The 20,415-nt window shown below is 38.9% G+C and overlaps 2 protein-coding genes across 13 annotated transcripts in view; both read left to right on the forward strand.

The window, feature by feature from the left end:
• Positions 1–4,851, forward strand: part of LOC311008355 (calcium-activated potassium channel subunit alpha-1a) — a gene marked incomplete at its 3' end in the record, with an annotated part of 70,247 nt that extends 65,396 nt beyond the window's left edge. For 9 of the 12 annotated variants that reach the window (XM_084001973.1, XM_084001968.1, XM_084001980.1 and 6 more), the window contains one exon: positions 2,626–4,851. In XM_084001973.1, the coding sequence (XP_083858099.1) occupies positions 2,626–2,647 (22 nt within the window). Of the gene's footprint in view, positions 1–1,953; positions 1,983–2,625 lie in introns of all 12 variants that reach the window. The other 3 variants (XM_084001971.1, XM_084001972.1, XM_084001974.1) reach the window with 2 other exon arrangements.
• LOC311008362 (catechol O-methyltransferase domain-containing protein 1-like) overlaps positions 1–20,415 on the forward strand; it is a 151,955-nt gene that overhangs the window by 15,088 nt on the left and 116,452 nt on the right. The window lies entirely within an intron of this gene.

Below are 20,415 nucleotides of genomic sequence, written 5' to 3' on the forward strand. Positions count from 1 at the left end.
ATTCTGACCACAAATCCTAGTAGTCTGCCAGACCCTCACGGCACACTTGGGTTTAACCAGTCTGTAAGGAAGTCTCCCCCTCCATCTGATCCAACTCACCGCCAGGTGGTGATCAGTTGACAGCTCTGCTCCTCTCTTTACCAGAGTGTTCGAGACATACGACCGCAGATCTGACGATACAACCACAAAGTCGATCATCGATCTTTGGCCTAGGGTGTTCTGGTCACAAGTACACTTGTGAACCTCCCTATGCTCGAACATGGTGTTTGTGATGGCCAATCCATGACTAGCACAGAAGGCCAAAAACAAAGCACCACTTACTCCGAACTGCTGTCTGGTGCTTATGCACACACAACAGTTAGAGACTTCCTGTCAGCGACTTGCAGACACATCGAGACGACCCTTTTGGTTTACAAAGATCAGGATCCCCACATGCGCCCAGTGCCTCTCACACTAGGCAACTCTGGAAAAGGCCAGAGTCCCTCTCCAGGAGTTTGGTTCTAGAACCAGTGCTTTGTGAGGAGGTCATCCCACACAAGTTCAGATTCCTTCCCAACCAGAAAGGTGACGTTCCACGTTCCTAAAGCCAGTCTGCAATTCTGGGGATCGTCATTTTCAGGCTTTGCCCGGCCGAGCCCCATGGATCTAGGCCTAGCCACCAGACCCTTGCTGGTGAGCTCCCCTCTAAGGTATGGCTCCAGGAGGGGGCCTCAGTTCCCTAATCCGGGTGAGGTAATGCAGCCTTTATTGTGCTGTTCCATCTGGGTTTTCTGAATTGCTCTTTGTCTGGCCCCTCCCCTGGGACCACTTTGCCTTGGGAGACCCTACCAGGAGCTGATGTCCCCAACAACACAGCCCCCAGGGTCACTGGGGCAACACCTCATAGGATAGTATGCCATTAAAATGTCATAGTGTAGTATGTGATAAATAAAAGTCATAGTATGGTGAGTCATCAAAATGTCAAGATAAATTAAACCATATTGTAAACCATTAAACACATTTCTTTGTACAGGATGTAGAAGTACAGGATGCCATAAAAAAAAGTCAGTGTAGACCTTATACAGTTATCAAAAATATGCATGCACATAGCCATCGAGATGAGATGGTAAGCTTGAAACATTGAATAAAAACTGTCGTCAGCATCAAAACATCTGGTTCACAACATATGTCTATATCTAAATATGTTCTATTGCTGACACTTTAAGAGGATTTGGCAGAATTGGCAGAGGTATGCAGCTTTTAAATTTCTAATATAATATTGTTTTGATGGGAAATATTTACATTCAAATATTCGATTGTTGATTAAAAACATGAATGAGCAAATGTTGCATTTTCACAGCTGCTGAATGAACACTACGAGCTTTCTATGGTTCGTAACCTGTTCCTATTTCAAATAGTGAAGTTTCAGCTGCACATGTTCTTTTGCATTGCACATTTTACAGAAATACATTTATTTCAACATACTATACTATAACTTTTTTCACTTTTTTTGACATACTACTATTACTTTTTTCAACATACGAATGCCATTTTTATCACTTATGCCTTTTTATCATTTCTTTCAACATGCTACATTTTAACTTTGTAGTATAGCATGTCAAAAAGTGATTGCAACTTTTTTCATGAATGTTTTCGACATACCATACTATGACTTTCTTCATGAATTTATTTGATTCTGAATGACAATTAAATCATGGACAACATCATCGCAATTAGAATTGCTTTTGCAAGAGGCATGGAAACAATACGGCTGCTTGACACATGTTCCAGTGGCTAGATGTATCGTGATGGCACTAAAAGCGATTCTGACATGATACATTTTCTATTTCTGTTTTTTTTTTAATTATTATTTTTATACCTCTGGTCATTATGCAGTGCAGTTTCTGTTATAAGTAGTCATATTAGTATTTCCCATTTTGTTTATATTTAGTGTACTACTTTCTTTTCCCAAAGTGCAACAAGGATGAATAGAGTGGGCCAAGGTATGGAAGTGACTGATTATGCATGATGTTAAATAATGCATTGAACATGGCTCTGCTGACATCTTGCCCTCTGATTGAAAGCCAAGAAGTTTAGTCTTTCCAAATGACTGCATTAGGACCGCATGATTATGACCTGTGCAGTACATCTCACTGTAGGTGTGACTGCAGAATGGGTTATTAAAAATGGAATGTTTTGGATCTACTTCACTTTATTCTGCATCAAGTGATCCTTGATGTTTTATTATTGGCAACATGTGGATACATACTGGCACATGTTAATGTACTGCAGCACGACTACCTTAAGTCATGTTGATGAAAATGCATGACCATGCCAAGTGAATGAATCACCAGTGATATATTATGCCAGATTATCTATTTCTTTCAATAAGAAATGTAAATTGCAGCCAAAAGCCTGAAGCCCTTCAAAAAGGAAAAGAAACAAAAAAACACTTGCAAGTGTGAACTGCAAAGTGAAAAGGGATTAACTTCTAATTTCGTACGGTGAAGTATGAACAACGGATTTAGTTTTACTGGTGACCTGCATTTGTGCTGACTCAACTTGGAAAATGGAATCGAAGTCCATTGTCGCATTAACTGTGTGATGTCCCACCTCTTTCTCTCTATATGACTATCTCTTCTGCAGAAAAGACATGGTTTACAGATGAGCCAGAGAATACTCACCTGAGGACCATCCAGATCAAGCCTGTGAATACGCTCGCCATCAACCCTGTCAGTCAGCATAGATCCACAAGCAGCTTGAATCCACCCAACAGAGAAGCAGAAGATGAGTGCTGAGCTCTGGATCCCCACTGACACCTGGACGTTTAGACCCCCAGAAGACTCATTGTGTCAGATTGGTGGGATTTGGGCAATCTTCTCATCTGCAAACACAAATCATGAAATGACATTAGATGAGATGAACATAAACTGATTTCCTCATTCACCAGATTTAGAATCATACATAAAATATACATGAAGACAATCATCAAACGTCGCAACCATTCAACTATTAGTTTGCACAGCTAATGTTGGTGACCAGACTCCATGACTTTTTGGTTTCATTTTGGGGAATGAGGGTCACTTGAATGAGAAGAGCAATGTAAAAATGACGACTGCTATTAAAATAAGTGATTATAATAACTGGATCAAGTTTTGCAATTGAAAAGTTGCCTTTTAAGCTGTTAATGAACAACTACTACAACTGCATTGACTTAACCCAGTGTTGCAGAGTTATTCTGTACAGTATGTTGAAATGTGTATTTTACATCCAGCTGCGATCCCACCACAATGGCAATGGTTAATTACTGACTCTCAGTGTATCCTTTGCCATTTGGAGCTAATTCACAACATTTGTGACAGTTAAGATGGCCAGCGTCCATGTGTAAATGGCATTTGGCTCCAGCCTTATCTCTATCCATTTAAATTGTCTTATTTTTGCCTTTTCGAGTCGTTTGTTAGAACTGTTGACATGTCACTGTTTGGTTGCAATGTCCAAAACCCCGGAAATTGTATTAAGTAAAGCGTTTCAGAATCTGCAAAGATTCTCCAGGGGAAAAAATGTTAGGAATATATTTTTTCTTCTCTTCTTTTTATAGCCAAACATGATAGAGCTGTTTTGTTGTTGACATAAGAATATAACCAAAAATCTCACACAGTTTATATTACAGTGACAGAGAAATTCATTTACTTAAAAAGCATATACAGCAAAGTTAAATACTATGGTATAGCATGTCACCATAACATAAGCCTGTAGGTGAGCTGAATATAAAGGCCTCATATCGCACGAAGTGGGCATCTGTAAGTCCTCCTTTGGCTGTAAGCACTGCCAGACACAGGATTGTCTTGGAGGCCATTAAGGACTTGTATGGGCTCCATGACCAATCTTAATGCCATAAATCATTCATGTTCATGCTTTGTGTAGATACATTAAAAAACAGCTCTATCATAAAAAAATATTTGGGCTATTTGATTTCATTCTGTTGTTAAACAATCTTACGCATCTGATATATTCATAAAAGAAATGCATTATTTAATGAAGCACAGATCATATGTTTGTACATACATGGGTCCAGAATGCAGAGCTAAGACTGGTTATTAATCTTGTCTTATTTAAGTTATGAAACACAGCTTTATTGGCAAAGTTATGAAATTATTTCAGAATCAATGAAGAGAAATGAAATGAAAAAGGTATAAAAACAACAAAAGACTCATCCTAGGACTGTTGTTGGATGTGAAAAGAGAGAGGTTGTGATGTTTTTACTGGCATCGTTCAGTGCCAGTAATGTGCCAGGCAGTGCTGAAGCCAACGGAGGACTCCAGAAGACCCACTGTTGCGAAAAGAGGCTTCTAGTTTAGTTGAATTAAAGCAAAATTGACTTTTGCTGTGAAATTGAGAAATGTACCATCATCTTTGCTTAGAGATCAGAATACTTTAGGTTTTTTTAAAAACAAGGCTGTAATTCCCTGGAGATAACTAGAGGTGTAGTAAATAATTTGAAGTCTTAAAACTATTTTTAAATCATCCATCGTCAATAGCAGGGCCTGATAGCAAATCATTTTTATGTACTCTGCAAAGAAATCTGTAAAGCTTAATGTAAAATATTTCTTTCTAGTGTGTTCTTGTTTGACAGTAACTGTGAGGCTGAGGCATTTGGTATTGCAGTCTAGTTTGTATTATTTTATGAATTTCTTTTTAGCACATTGAGTTGTGAATACAATGTCAGTGCTAAGTTGATATTTCTGACTATGTCATAATACCAATAATTAATACAGTTTATTGTCTTGTACAAATAGGCTTGTACATAAAATTGTACATGATTTCATTTTGTATTTTCACAAATTAAAAGCTGATGTATTGTGTTCTACATAATGTCATGTTGTTTATTTTCTCAGAGGTTACTGTACCTAAAGACTAATGTTTTATACAAGTTAGAAAAAAGGTTAAATTTATAGTCATAGTATAGTATGTTGAAAATTGACTAAAAAAAGTAACTCAATGAAATTCATAAAATATTGTAAAAAATGATTAAAAAGTCATAAAAATCCCTCTTTTCGTATGTCAAGCATAGTCTGAGTGTAGTGAGTCCAAAACAGTCATAAAAAGCCATAGTCAAATTTTGCTAAAAAAAAAAAGTCATAGTATAGTATGTCGAAAATTCCTGAAAAAAGTCACTTGACGAAATTCATAAAATATTGTACAAAATGATTAAAAAGTTATAAAAAATCCCTGGTATCGTATGTCAAGCATAGTCTGAGTGCAGTGAGTCCAAAACAGTCATAAAAAATCGTAGTCAAATTTTTCAGAAAAAAATGCATAGTATGTCGAAAATTCCTGAAAAAAGTCACTTGATGAAATTCATAAAATATTGTAAAAAATGATTAAAAAGTCATAAAAATCCCTCGTTTCGTATGTCAAGCATAGTCTGAGTGTAGTGAGTTCAAAACAGTAATAAAAAGCCATAGTCAAATTTTTCTAAAAAAGAAAAGTCATAGTATAGTATGTCGAAAATTCCTGAAAAAAGTCACTTGACGAAATTCATAAAATATTGTAAAAAATGATTAAAAAGTCATAAAAATCCCTCGTTTCGTATGTCAAGCATAGTCTGAGTATAGTGAGTCCAAAACAGTCATAAAAAGCCATAGTCAAATTTTTCTAAAAAAAAAAAAGTCATAGTATTGTATGTCGAAAATTCCTGAAAACAGTCACTTGATGAAATTCATAAAATATTGTAAAAAATGATTAAAAAGTCATAAAAATCCCTTGTTTCGTATGTCAAGCATAGTCTGAGTGTAGTGAGTCCAAAACAGTCATAAAAAGCCATAGTCAAATTTTGCTAAAAAAAAAAAGTCATAGTATTGTATGTCGAAAATTCCTGAAAAAAGTCACTTGACGAAATTCATAAAATATTGTAAAAAATGATTAAAAAGTCATAAAAATCCCTGGTATCGTATGTCAAGCATAGTCTGAGTGCAGTGAGTCCAAAACAGTCATAAAAAATCGTAGTCAAATTTTTCAGAAAAAAATGCATAGTATGTCGAAAATTCCTGAAAAAAGTCACTTGATGAAATTCATAAAATATTGTAAAAAATGATTAAAAAGTCATAAAAATCCCTCGTTTCGTATGTCAAGCATAGTCTGAGTGTAGTGAGTCCAAAACAGTCATAAAAAGCCATAGTTAAAATTTTTCAACAAAAAAAAAGTCATAGTATTGTATGTCGAAAATTCCCCCAAAAAAGTCACTTGATGAAATTCATAACATATTGTAAAAAATGATTAAAAAGTCATAAAAATCCCTCGTTTCGTATGTCAAGCATAGTCTGAGTGTAGTGAGTCCAAAACAGTCATGAAAAGCCATAGTCAAATTTTTCTAAAAAAAAAAAGTCATAGTATTGTATGTCGAAAATTCCCCAAAAAAAGTAACTTCACGAAATTTATAAAATATTGTAAAAAATTATTAAAAAGTCATAAAAATCCCTCGTTTCGTATGTCAAGCATAGTCTGAGTGTAGTGAGTCCAAAACAGTCATAAAAAGCCATAGTCAAATATTTAAAAAAAAAAAAAAAGTCATAGTATTGTATGTCGAAATTCCCCAAAAAAAGTCACTTGATGAAATTCGTAAAAAATTGTAAAAAATGATTAAAAAGTCATAAAAATCCCTCGTATCGTATGTCAAGTGTGTAGTGAGTGTAGTGAGTCCAGAACAGTCATAAAAAGCCACGGTAAATTTTGGGGGAAAAAATCATACTAGCATGTCAAAAATTCCTGAAAAAAGTCACTCGATAAAATTCATAAAATATTGGAAAAAATTAACAAAAAGTCATAAAAATCCCTGGTATGGTATGTCAAGCATAGGCTGAGTGTAGTGAGTCCAGAACAGTCATAAAAAGCCACGGTACATTTTGGGGGAAAAAATCATACTAGCATGTCAAAAATTTAAAAAAATGTCAGTTGATAAAATTCATAAATTGTTGCAAAAAATGTTTAAAAAGTCATAAAAATCCCTTGTATCCTATATTAAGCATAGGCTGAGTGTAGTGAAAGTAATCATAGTGTGCTGTAAAACATTTAAAAACACTATGTCATAGAAAATATACAAACGTTATGTCATATTGTATGCCATAAATAATTTAATGACATAGTAGATATATAATATTGTTTATATGGGAAAATAATCACGTTAAACGATTCCTTGAGAGTTACTTCAAAACATGAATAAGCTAAATGAACACTAGAAGCTTTCTATGGTTGGCAATCTGTTCTCATTTGAAATAAAAACATGGAAGCACATTTTACAGAAATATGTTCATTGCTATGAAGTGCTGCATATTTGAGTTTCTGAATGACATTTAAATCATGAACATCATCCTTATTATAATTGCTTTGGCAACAGCCATGGATACAATATGGCTGCTTGTCACATGATAATGGCTAGATGCATAGTGATGGCACCAAAAGATTTTCTGACATTATACATGTTCTGTTTTTCTTTTTTCTTTTTTGTTTGTTGTTGCTTGCCCCTCCTCCTCCACATCCATATTTGGATATGATTTTGTTTTTATTATTTTAACCTCTGGCCATTATGCAGTGCAGTTTATGTTATAAATGGTATTTGTATTTCCCATTTCTCTTATATTTAGTGTACTACTTTCTTTTACACATACTGGCATATGTGTTAATGTGTACTTTAAGTCATGTTGATGAAAATGCATGACCATGGACACTGCCAAGTGAATAAATCACCAGTGATATATTATGCCAGATTATCTATTTCCTTCTATAAAAAATTAAAGTTGCAACCAAAAGCCTGAAGCCCTTCAAAAAAACGCTTGCAAGTAGGAACTGTAACATGAAAAGTGATTAACTTCTAATTTGGCATAGTGACATAAAAAAGAGATTAAGTTTAACTGGTGACCTGCATTTGTGCTGACCAAACAAAGCACACGCTTCAGTGGCACTATGGTGTATACAAACTTGTTCGGCCATGAGATGAGTGAAATTAGGAATAGGAATATTCTCTTTTTCTTCTTTTCAATTTCGACAATAGCCAAATATGATCAAGCTGTTGTGTTGTTGAAATACGAATAGAAACCAAAAAAATGAACTAAGCAAAGCGAATTTAAAGCGTGTTTTATGTTATGTACTTTCTGAGTACCAGATCATGTACATCGGGGATAATAGCTGGTAAAAACACTCTCCACATTCTCACCTTGGGGATGAAGATGGCCTGTTAATGCCTTTACACAGCACAGCACTGTGGGAGACTGTCAGCATGCCAATAATATTTAGAGTCTAACACCTCGCAGAGAACTGCTGATTTCCCTGATCCGCCTGCCAGCGGCATTGTCACCCTTCTTAGTAAACAAACACATGTAGCCATCACACCATCACACCCCGTTACTGCATATATCAAGTGTAAGGAAATCTGTTTAAAGGAGTTTGCATAACGGTTCTATTCAGAGCATATAAACGTGCTCTTGTCAAATTATGATGGCAGCTGTCTCAATAATTAAATTGAATTGTCAACCAAATATCACAAACGCTAATAAAAGGAACTGAAAGAGAGGCAAAGATTAAAGCTAAGCTAAATTAAAAACAAAACAACACGTAAGATGTAATTGTATTATAAAAAAAAACACACATTATCCCATACAATTAAAAGCATAAAGCTAGCATACAACTAGCATAAAACGAAATGGCTGAAACACCCAGTGTCTCTAACACAGACACCGTGTTTTCTCTACACTGAAATATGACAAACAACTTGTCACCAGCCGAATATTAAAATTACACATGGGAGTGTGGTAGGTAAGGGGCTCAGCACACTGGAACTTGACGCACAGGTAGCTCAACCACATCTGGTGACATCAAAAAGGGAAGGAAGTAGAAAATCCCGCCCTTAGCCACTCCCGTCGCCTAGCAACAAGCTGCACTTTACAAGAAAGAGCATAGCAAATCTGGGGGAAAAGAAGGCTGTTTTCTTGGCTGTACTTGTAGGCATCTTCGAAATGGGATGCAATCGCTTTCCTGAGTTGAGACAAAGTTTGTAACTGCTGGTAAATTGTGCCAGTAGGGGGTTGCTACTAGCAACAGGATGTTCAACTGAAACCCAGCATACAGATTTATGATTGACAACTTAAAAGACAAGGATTTTAAAGGTTCTGATTTGCCACAGAACTAAAGCAATGTATTAAAATGTATTTTTGCCCGTGGAGCTCATAAATCTATCGGGGCTAACATTAGTTAGGCGACCTCTCTTCAAACTACCGTTACTGCATGTAGTTACACCGGGGCTGTGCATTTACACACACACACACAAATCCATGATCCCCTCTAAACACAACTCTTGTCCAGCTGCACAGGCTTGGCTGGTGATAATAGTTTCCATGACAATGCACTCTGAGTGCATCAATGCCAGCGCGGATAAACAGTGATCCTTTACCAAAACAAGGGGGTCATTACGACAGCTTGTCAAATCAATGTTGAGAGTGTCCTGGCTGATTAAGGCGTCCCCTCTCAGTCCTGACACAGTGTCAATACTGGCTGGCCTGTGGCGGCACACTCCCATGATTGGACTGAAATGCCTATCAGTCAGGCAGCTGAGCTGGACTAATGATTCCCTGTGCTGCCTATTAGAGTGACATGACAATTTAATCCTGTGGGCCAGGCAAGGAAAAAGTGACCTTGGTGCTTTATATTGAGGCTGAGGTAAATTGACAAGAGCAGATAAATCTTTACCTTGGGCTATTAACAGAATTAAAGAACAACAACCAAGGCAGATGGACCTCTCTTTTTTGTTATGCTTGTCTCTACCTTTCAAAAACACGAACAAAATTTGAAATCAGAATAGATAATCAACCATAAAATATCACTGCATCATTAAAACTTCTTTATTCTCGTAATTTCTCGTAACATTTCCACTGTGCACCGGTACGATCGATCCACTCAACCAAGAGTAAAATAAAAGCCATCGGTTGAACTCTTCTATGTTATGCTGTGAGGCTGGAATATTGAAAGTGGATATTGCTTGAAGCTCAAGGTTTTTCAGATGTTCAAAGTCATTCCAGCATAGCCTCGGGGCAAGGTATATTGCCTTGGACATCTATCTTAAGGCTAGGAGAACATTGACTACATGGTTGGAAAAAGGCCATGTGTTTACACAGATGTTTCAAGCTTTTAGCACACAGATCTTCCTGTACTGAGCTGCACCACCATCTTTTGTGCCAAGGGCCATATACATTTTGCATTAGTTTACCCTTTGATACAGAAATGAAGGCGGGCAGGAGAGCTTGCAGACTTGCACGCAGCATCTGAAACAAAGTAGGGATTCTCAGCGCTGCCACTTGAATATTTCTCTGAATTTGATTTAAATTGAGCAAAAACGTTGTTATTAACATTTTCATCCTTGTGGCTTCATTTCTTCCTATTTTTTATTTTAGTTTTTTTTTTAATCGTTGCTGTGAGGTGACAGAGAAACATAGTGACGCTCCACATTTGTACTATTAAACAGAAAACGAATGGGAAATGATGAGAATTTCATCCTGATTGCAAGGACAGATCACCGGCACTGCGAGGCAATTTGCCTGTAAGGCACAGTTGCCACACTGACCCTTTATGTTCTCACTAAAGGTCAACATTTCCTTTTCTTTTGTTTCACTCCATGCATGCATAAATCAAAGCTCTTGGCTATTTTCATCTTTGAAGTGGGAAATACCACTCATCAAAAGCAAAAAACCACCTGCATTATAATAGACTATTGCTACTTTGATAGAACATAAAATAAAATACAATCTGTGGATGTTGTTGAGATGTAGTATAAGAAAATAAAAGCTTGTGTTAAATGCAATTTTTCAAAACCAGCAATTAGAGCTTTCCCATATTTGTCATGCTAAATTGTAATTTTTCCCATTAAAACACCCTCTCTGCTGCTTCTGCTGCAAATAAATTAGCAGTAACAAACAGCAAACAGATGCCTCTATCCAATAATATCACTTCTCAGCACGAGTTGTAAACGTGATTTACAATTTGCAAGATATTATTTACTGTGATTCATGTTTGTGTCAGTTCCACACTGGAGGTTAATAGAAATGCCAGCATGCTTGTTGATTTACTTAGTAAAATTTTCATCCCAAGGTTCAGGTTCAGAGGATTGAAGTCAGAGAGAGTTACAGGATTCATGCATTATGCAGAAGAAGCTGACACGACCTTCAGCCATCACAGTCTTCTCTATATATCACACTGGGCTTGACCCTCCCAAGGCCAGATGGAGCATTTGATATATTTAACCACTACTGCCATTAAATTACTCACATTCTTTAAGAGCTGGAGACATTTTATACAGCGAGCAACATGGAGGCAATATAATTTTGATTAAAAGTGGTTTTACACTTTGTATTTGCCTTTTACCGCAGGTGATGCTTCAGCAATAAGGAAGACATTCATAAGTCAACAGCAAACTAAATCAACAAATAAATCTCCTGCATGGCCCTTCTGATTTTTATGCCTCACATTATGGCTTCGCCATATGTCGGCCATATGTTGAAATAAAAAAAATAAAAAAATCTACTCCTGCTGTTTGATACAGAACACATCATAAAGTGATAGGCATAAAGTGCTGTTTTAGAGGGTGAGGTCCATTTAAATATAATTGGCTTCAGAATTATTTATGACATTAATTGCCACATTATCGACTGGCTGTCAGCTCCTTGGGCTCGCAGTCCATTCTTCTTCACAGAGCGCCAACTCAGTCTAAAGTAGAATGACAAGCTAATTATACCATCTTCCCTCTCAATGATAAATGTCACTAATGTGAATCTGGCCCAGACATAAGACTCCTTAGTCACCTCGACCGCAGAAGTCTCCCACTCCAGCCAGGATCTTTAGATAGGGACGCTTCACTCTGCTTCATTTCCTACGCACTCAAGTTATCTCAAAGAATTGCTCCTTCGGTCGTGTGCATTATATATTGGGCGTTTAGACATACTTGATTCTAACGTTTTTCTGATTTAAGGCGCCATCATGCTTCGTGCTTGTGGGATGATCAAACAGCTTCGGAAAGCCCCAAAACTACACCGTTTTGCCGCCATTTTTAAAAACCTGTTGGTTGCGAAAACAACAGACAACACAAACAACAGCTTGTGACAAAAAGAAATGGAATAAAACACAGATAAATGGTCCAACAGTGAAGTTAACTTGTTCATGAGCAGACACCCATTGCATGAGTGAGAGCCGTTGCTCAGCTAGCAGCTATGTAGCACAAAGGCTAACCCAGTAGCACTTAGCACAAGAACGATAGCCAAACTGTAATCCCAAAAGGTAATTTCGTTACAGCTTTTTCACTTGAGTTTAATATGATTGTGGCATGTAAAAGACTTGTTTATTTATTCTCATATCAAACTCCCCGCTTGAAGATCTCCCAGGAGATGTATGGCTCATGTTCATATTGGCCTTGATGATATTTAGTTCTTGGAAGAATTTCCAAGCCATTATCCTTGCCAATAGCCTATAGTCTTTTCTTTAAATGCTGTTTAGTATCTGGACTATTTCGTCCACCTAAGTGTTTTGAAGAGAGTGAGGGCAAACATCAAAAACATTTTCCTATTATGCCATCCAAACATGTCTGATATGAATTTCCCTTTTTTTTTTAATGAGGCTTTTTACATATTCAGACTTCACTAAGGATGCATCCTGACAACAATGAGAGCTGACACGTACCAAACTCGGTGTGTCCCAGAGCCATCTTCAATGGCTGGGATGCTGTCAGCTCCACCCACATCAGTGGCAGAGTCTCAATGGCAGCGTGACACGTGTCAGAAACTTTTTAACATCTGCTCTTTTCAGCAGAGCTCTTCCGCAGCCCCAAATGGTACTTTATGTCTATTAATGTGCGTATGAATACTGGTCAAAGAGTAATCAGTATTTGCTCCAGTATTGGCACCGTGTCAAGTATGAAGCTTGTACTTCATTATGATTCTGAGGCTCGTTTGAACCCTCTAGATCGATACACTGAAATATTCTTGACACATGAGGGTTTTTTTTTTTTTATATCTGACAAAATCCCAGTAATTGATGATATAATTACTCTGCAGCTCAATCAGGCTGCTATCAGCGACATAAAAATCCAGCCTTACATTCAGATATTTGAGAAAAAAAAGCCATCTCTGGTGATTGCACATGCCTCGTGCAGCCAGACACACATCTGACCTTTGACCTTCTTTGATCAGCAGTTTTGGCAAGGCAATCCATCATGGTGCTCTTACTGTCAGAAGAGGTGCCTGGCTGCAGCTGTGTGTCACTGGCTAAGAGGGGCTGCTTAAAGGCAATCATGTCAACCTCCACGCGACTGCTCAGACTCCCAGATTGAAGGAGGACTTGACAGGGCCCGAAGAGTCAGCTGAAGACACTGGAGGGCTGTGTGTGATTGCTCTGTGGCCATAAAGTGATGTCTGATTTTATCCTCTGTGAACAACCGGATGAATGAACTCAAAAAATGGTGGAAATTCAACAAATGAATGTGCAACCTTTTTCCTAAACTGCGGCTTTTGATGTGCTTTTGGAATGGTCGATACACATTGTATGGTGCTCGATATATGAACAAAATATACAGTATTTAAGTTTTAAAATCCCTTTTTTATCAGATAACTTCTAATAGAAGTCTATACATACATGAAAGAAATCCATTACCAGCTGCTCTGTGTAACGTTATGAAAAGACAGGATATGAACAACTTTTTTAGTTTGACCTTCAAAATGTTCCTGCCTTCGGGACAATGTCTAGACAGACAGATTGAGCACTCTTTAAAGGGATCACTGGCTAAACAGAGTATGCTGCTGAGCCATGACTTAAAGATAGACTTTGCAATTAGAAGAAATGTAAAATGTTTTTTTTTTAGGCTTCTTCCTAGCAAGGTTTCAGGGTGAGCTGACCTTACACACACTAATCCACAGGGAATAAAATATATTTACATGCTCAGGGAAATTAGGTGTGTTTTTGCCCAGGGCAGGAAGATTTTATTGGTGTATTTCGCTGACGTATGCGTTAAAGGTATTTGGAAAAAAGCCTGGATTCTTGTGCACAGAGACCTCCTGAGCTGCAGGGTAAGGTCGTCAATTTAAATCTCTTTACACAAAACGCCACTTGTCAGATCCTGGAGAATGTAGATACATCCGGGTGTAAATAACATGAGCGGTGAGTGATATTCCAGGTTCCACTGCCAGGGATTTCCTGATGGGAATGCAGATAGTGTATTCTCCATCACTTTCACACAGGCACCGAGTGCATTAACGGCAAAACGCAGCCCTGACTTTCAGACAAAGGGGCTGAGTGACGGCTTGCTGACTGCAGCTCCGAGTGTGCAATAACGTGATGTGAAAGGACATTGTCAGGAGCTGAGGAGACGAGCCCAGATTGTACATAGTGACAGAAAACAGAGATGAGGACAGAGATACTGGTGCCATATTAGTGGCCAGCATATTCAAACACCACCCTTGAGTCTAAGCAAACTTGACATCACCTCCAATGGCTTCAAAGTGTTCGCTCCCTTCCACCACCACCACCCGCACCCTCCCCTCTTCTGTCTGCAGCCAGCTTTCCCCTATGATGTGTCTCCAGACTCCACTCTCTCTTATGTAGAGAGTTACCAGCAGGCCTGTTCTATCAGGATAGGAGGATAGGGGTGCCGCGGCCTGCGGATAGCCTCAGTCAATCTACATTTGGTCACCGCGGTGGGAAGTGTGCTCATTTTTTCCGATATCTGAGCTTCTTGAGGTGATCCGAACACTGAAGTGTGAGGAGCTGTCACCTTGCATAAAGCTCTGCACCAGCGGAAGATGTACGGGGGGGGGGGGTGTAGATCTCTCCGCCCTGATAGGCTGTGAGGACACTGGAGATCCTATAAGAGAGAGAGAGGGGAATGTATTCCACTCTGTCCGCCCGGGGACAAGAGGTCGGCAGGGAAGGAGGCAGCTCATGACAAGGCCCCCTGCAGTCTCAGGACAGATTTATGCAAGGACCGGGCCAGACGTGGGGGAGATATTTTAACGTCTCCAAATATCAACAAGAGGCCAGCGGAGAGAAGCAGCAACAATCGATACATCATTGCTTTTGTGGAAAGTTGGAAGACAAAACGAGGACTGTCAAAGCCTGCATGGCGAGAATGATTTTCCTGGTAAAACTTGAACTGAATGGCACCGCTTGTTTGAGTTTTGTGTTTTTACTGGAAGGTGTGCTATAAGCCTGCCCAGTAGCCATGGCCCGGGCACCACTGTTTGTACTCTACAGGCCATTAACAGTTCACCCCACCTCATCCAGCAGGGCAGCAGCTGAGGAGAAGGGAGCATGCAGCAGCAGTGCAGGATCTCACCGGCACACACACACACACACAAAAAAACATGGCCACAGGCAGGGAGGCTGAGGAACGCCCCGAGTGATGTTGGCAGCTGTGCAGCTGTGTGTGATAAAGTGCGGCTCGCCATAAATACACTCTGGGGCTCCCTGCACAGCTGGCGACCGTAGGTTACCGTTCTGAAAGATGGAGTGCAGGAAAGGGATAGTGGGAGGACGAGATGGATGAGGGAAAGGCAGATCTTGCATCTACACATCATCCGTCTGAGGTGGGGAAAGAGGATCAGGCCCAAATTTATGAGAACAGGAAAGATGAGAGGAGGGTGAGAAAATGTTATTGTGTGTCAGTAAGAGAAGAAAAGAGCAGACTTCTCTCTCATTCATGTGCATCTGCAGACAATTAAAGAGGCATTAGCATGGGAGCATTGAAACAATTTGGGCAATATATATATATATAATACAGTATATGGTTTGTTGGTTCATGAGTGCAAATACAGCTGGTTTAAATTTTACATTAATAAAACCCTGAATTATGAAGTAGAACAGACTCAGGTATGTTTTATCTTGCTTATAATATTTCACTATAATTTTTATATTTTTCTACAGTGATAAATATCAGTATTCAGTGTTATTTATCCATAACAATTATTTGAATAACAACTGAACTTACATAATGGTGGTGTTCCAACTGTGTTCCCATGAATTACATTTATAATTATAATAAGTTAAAATGCAAAGTTAAACATTTAGACATTACCTGGGCATCGCACCAATGTAAAGAAACGTTACTATTATATATAATATTTATGCATATAAAACAACCAACGTCACTGGACTGAAGTATAAATTCAGATTATAAATCATTAATTTCCACCGTCGTTGTCGCTGATATTCTCCAGTTCCCGCAGGAACCATGAAGACACAGCTGATAAACTTATGAGACATTTATTTTTCGCTTCCAGTGATTTAGCGTGACTGTGCTTGTCACCATGATTTAGAGGAGTCTGCCGTCTGCATTCTGTTTATTGTGACCAAACAAGTGCGGTTCCTGCACTTCCTTTCAACTTCAGGGTTATTGATTCAACTTTTAAATGGTTGCCATATTACCAAGGGACATGTGGGGGATTCATTTGCGTCGATGTTCATCTGTAATTCATTAGCCATTTACATAGCTTAACCATACGGATTGTGCCTTGAGAGAAAATACCATATTTCACACAATGGTATGGAAACAAACTAGCTGCTACAAATAGAATGGATTTTATGTTGTAAACATAGATCTAAGCAAGACTATGGGTTAGATTAAAGTATAGATTAACTCATACACACAAATTGAAAGCTCCACTAACGATATTTTGGATATGAACAAATCAATCCGATGAATACGGGTAATGTGAATGGTGACAAAATTACAGAGAATAATAACCCAACTCCAACTCAACGTTTGGCTTTCATAGCTCTATGGAACAGACTCGCCGCTCTCATTATCCGTGTTGCCAGCAGGCAGGCAGATGCTTTCAGCAAACAAACTCTGATAAATCCAGTGTACGCTCTCTGCCCACAACCAAACAGCACACAGGACAACGTGAGCAGCTACCTGGTACAGGCAGTGAAACAACCAGCATCTTAAGAGCCAGGTGTATTGTCCAAGTGGAGACTAAAACAGAGCTACTGTGGGGAAAATACAATCGGGAATATTATGTGAAAATATGACTTTCAGTCATGTGGACTCAAACAGGACTTTGAATGGGTGATAATGTTGCTGCCTGCTGTTTTGTAGCTATAGCAACTTAATAGAAAAGCAAAGCCAAATCACTATTAATTAATCCTTAGAACATACTTAACAAAATGTTTCACTATCGATGTCAAAATAAGAATGGATATTTGACACATTCATCCATGGAGTCAATGGAGGAGAAGAACGTATGTGATATCAGGGCTTTGGCACTCTATAATATTTGAAACCTGTGTCTGTCATCATGTTTTTTGCTTGAATTTTTTTGCCCCCAAAATGGCCAAATAAATGAATTCATGCAACTTCAAACCAAACATTATTAATCCAATCTATTCACATTTTTTTTTTATTTCCACGACAAAAGAAGCAGCGTGATGCAAAGTTGCACGCTGAGCTACAGAGATATTGCGTGACTTGATTTCTTGAAAAATGATAAATTTCCATTTTGGTTTTGACGAAAGGCAAAATCAAAAAAATATGAGTGATATGAAAACTGAGCTGGCTGCGTATGAAGGCAAGTTGTGTCCTGAGGCTTTGGGTCAGCAGTCAATTAAATTATCACACTAAACTGAAAGACTTTTAAAATCCCCTTACTGAATAATGGTTGTCAGACACTCTGTATCCTCCATGACGTTCTGTAAAAAAGGTTGCAGCAATGGGATTAGGGCTTGATCCTCAGCTACTGCTGTGCCCAGTCTAGAATGACTATCCTCTTATCTCAAGGCAACAGAGCTACATTATGTTATGTACCGACTTCGTCAAGATAGAATGGATGTCACTGAAATTAATTTAATCTTCCTTAAATTAGCTTCTGACTATGAACTCTCGCAGTCAGAATTTATGTCCTCCAGAATTCAATTTCCTCTGCTGTGTGATATGCTTTTATCAGTTGGTAACTACTCGCTGGCCTCCAATAATGAGAGCTGTCACAGAGACCAGAAGCAGATAATGTTTGATGGCGACCATCTTCTGACCACGGGAACTGTCGCCCACATCTACTAGGAATATAAAAGAAAAAAGAAAAGAAAAGAAAAAAAAAAGTAGTTGAGGGCTCACAGACTTTACACTGCATTTCAGAATTAGATGCTGATCAATCTGGAATCACTTTAATCCAATTACAAGTCATTAGACCATTAGAGTGTATCAGTGTTTGATTCATGGTTGCTGAAATGAAAGAAAGGGCGATGTGATGTCGGATGTGTTTTCAGTCACGATAGCAAGATAACAGCCTGGAAAGATGCCTTTAGATTCATTTCCGAACCAGTTCTTGCATAGAATTATGCAATAAATCAATTAACTGATAATGCTCCAGTGGATGCTAATTTTTATTGGAAGTTTAACCTCTTGAAGTAAAAGAGAATATTAGATTGTTATCGATATGACTATAGAGGATTACGTGCATGTCAGTTGTGATGATCAAGTCACAAGACTGAGAGTCTACAGCCGTGCTAGCAGCTCTGTGCAGCTGTACTTTGGCATGGCGACGCTCTGAGATAAATGCTAACATCTGAATACGACAATGCTAACATGCTGATGTTGAGCAGGTTTAATATTTACCATTATGTTTGGTTAGCGTCGAAGCATTCTAACATTTACTGCTTGGCACTGAACAGAAAGTACAGCTGAGGCTGCATGGAATTGTGCATTGTGACAGCTGAGACGGTGGCTTGCAGCTAACAGTGCAAACAACGGCAACGGTGCTGATAGAGCTAACATGGGTAGCCTAGGGGGGAACCGGAGGGTGGGGCGCTACGATTCCTCTAGGATGATGTCAGGTGTTATCAGCTGTAAACACCTTATGAGCACATTGCAGAGCGGGGCTAGCCAGCGCGACAACATGCGCTAACATGCAGTAAAAGGGACACACAGCTGGACCAGCTATGTAAACAAAGCACTGAAAACCCAGATTACAACACACAGACTTCATTCTCTGCTAGACACTTCTTCTCCACAATTTTTGGGGGATTGTTTGCTGCTATATTAAACCTCTGTTTAACGTATAAAGAATACTTTAATAAATAAATTATTTTGTTATGTTATAGTTTTGTTGTATTCTAATATAAAATGTTCAAATATTTTCCATTCATTTTCCATGTGTGGTATGGAGGGGGCTATGACTGCATTTCCTTGTGCAATCCTGTATTGTATAATGGTCAAAATAGCTTAGCCTCAGGGCCCACATAGGCAGCAGCATAGAGGCTGCCACTGCTTAACCTTGAATGTCTGAACAGGATTTCCTGTCAATCAATTCTTTAATTGAGATGTATCAGTTAAGATCTAAAGTGGTGGACTGGTATGATAGTTCCTGCCTCTCTGATGTGAAAATAATCAGCTTTTCTTTATTTAAAATCATTGTAAATTCAATTTGTGTGATATTTTTCTGTTGTTAAGGCCAAAAAAATCAAACTTGGAGGGAGGATTAATTGATAACGAAAACAATAATAAGCTGCATTCGTAGTTTATAACACAATACAAAACCCTGAGAAGGTAGCTTTTCCAAACAGAAATATATGAACCTTCAGACAAATATACCAAAATAAGGAACCAACTTCTATCTGACAATTTGACAACGTCGACAGTTATGTATTTTGAAGGCATAGAAGTTCTGCCATGGCTCCCTCTCACCAGAAATATCCCAAATGTCACTTCTTACCTGGGATGTTAGGTGCCCACCCAGTTGTCTGTTCCCCGTTATTACTTTCATCTCGTCTACTCCCGATGCTTAATAAGCTTGTACCTGAGGGCCCTGCGTCCATCTCTGAACTCTGATTTGATGTGGCAAGGAGACAGAAAACAGGGAAGAGGGGGGACAAAAATAAAAGAACAAGGGATCAAAATAACTGTGCCTGGCTGGCTGAGTGGAGTGGGGCCCATCAACACCAATAACCGTTAGCCGCGAACACGTGTGTCACAGCGAGACAAGTGTCATATCACTCAGCCCACTGCTTCATTTGACTGGAACACATCAATCACTCAGGGAAATCCACACAGACGTGCCGAGATAGGCCTCACCTCTGGCTCCCTCATTACGTTGCGTCAGTGTTAGTGAAACCCTGGCCTGTCAGGAATCCACTGTCGTCTCTCTCCGAGAGAGCCTCTCTTGTCTCGTTGCTTCTATCAAGCGTGGGGTGAGAACAGCAGGGTGAGATGCAACAGTGCACGTGAATCTTACAGCTATTACATATATGTCAATGTGTTTGGTGTTTTAGCTGACCTCCGCTGCTACCCGAAACACAGGAAAACGTCCGCGTGGCTGCACACGTCTGTGCCCATGAGCTGGAGGCGGATCCTCGCCGCAAATTACTCACCACAAAGAGGGGTTTGTCATGAACACATCTTATGACTGCAACAAATGCTGG

This window comes from Eutrigla gurnardus (genome assembly GCF_963514095.1).
Source record: "Eutrigla gurnardus genome assembly, chromosome: 22".
In the NCBI taxonomy this organism is placed as follows: Eukaryota; Metazoa; Chordata; class Actinopteri; order Perciformes; family Triglidae; genus Eutrigla; species Eutrigla gurnardus.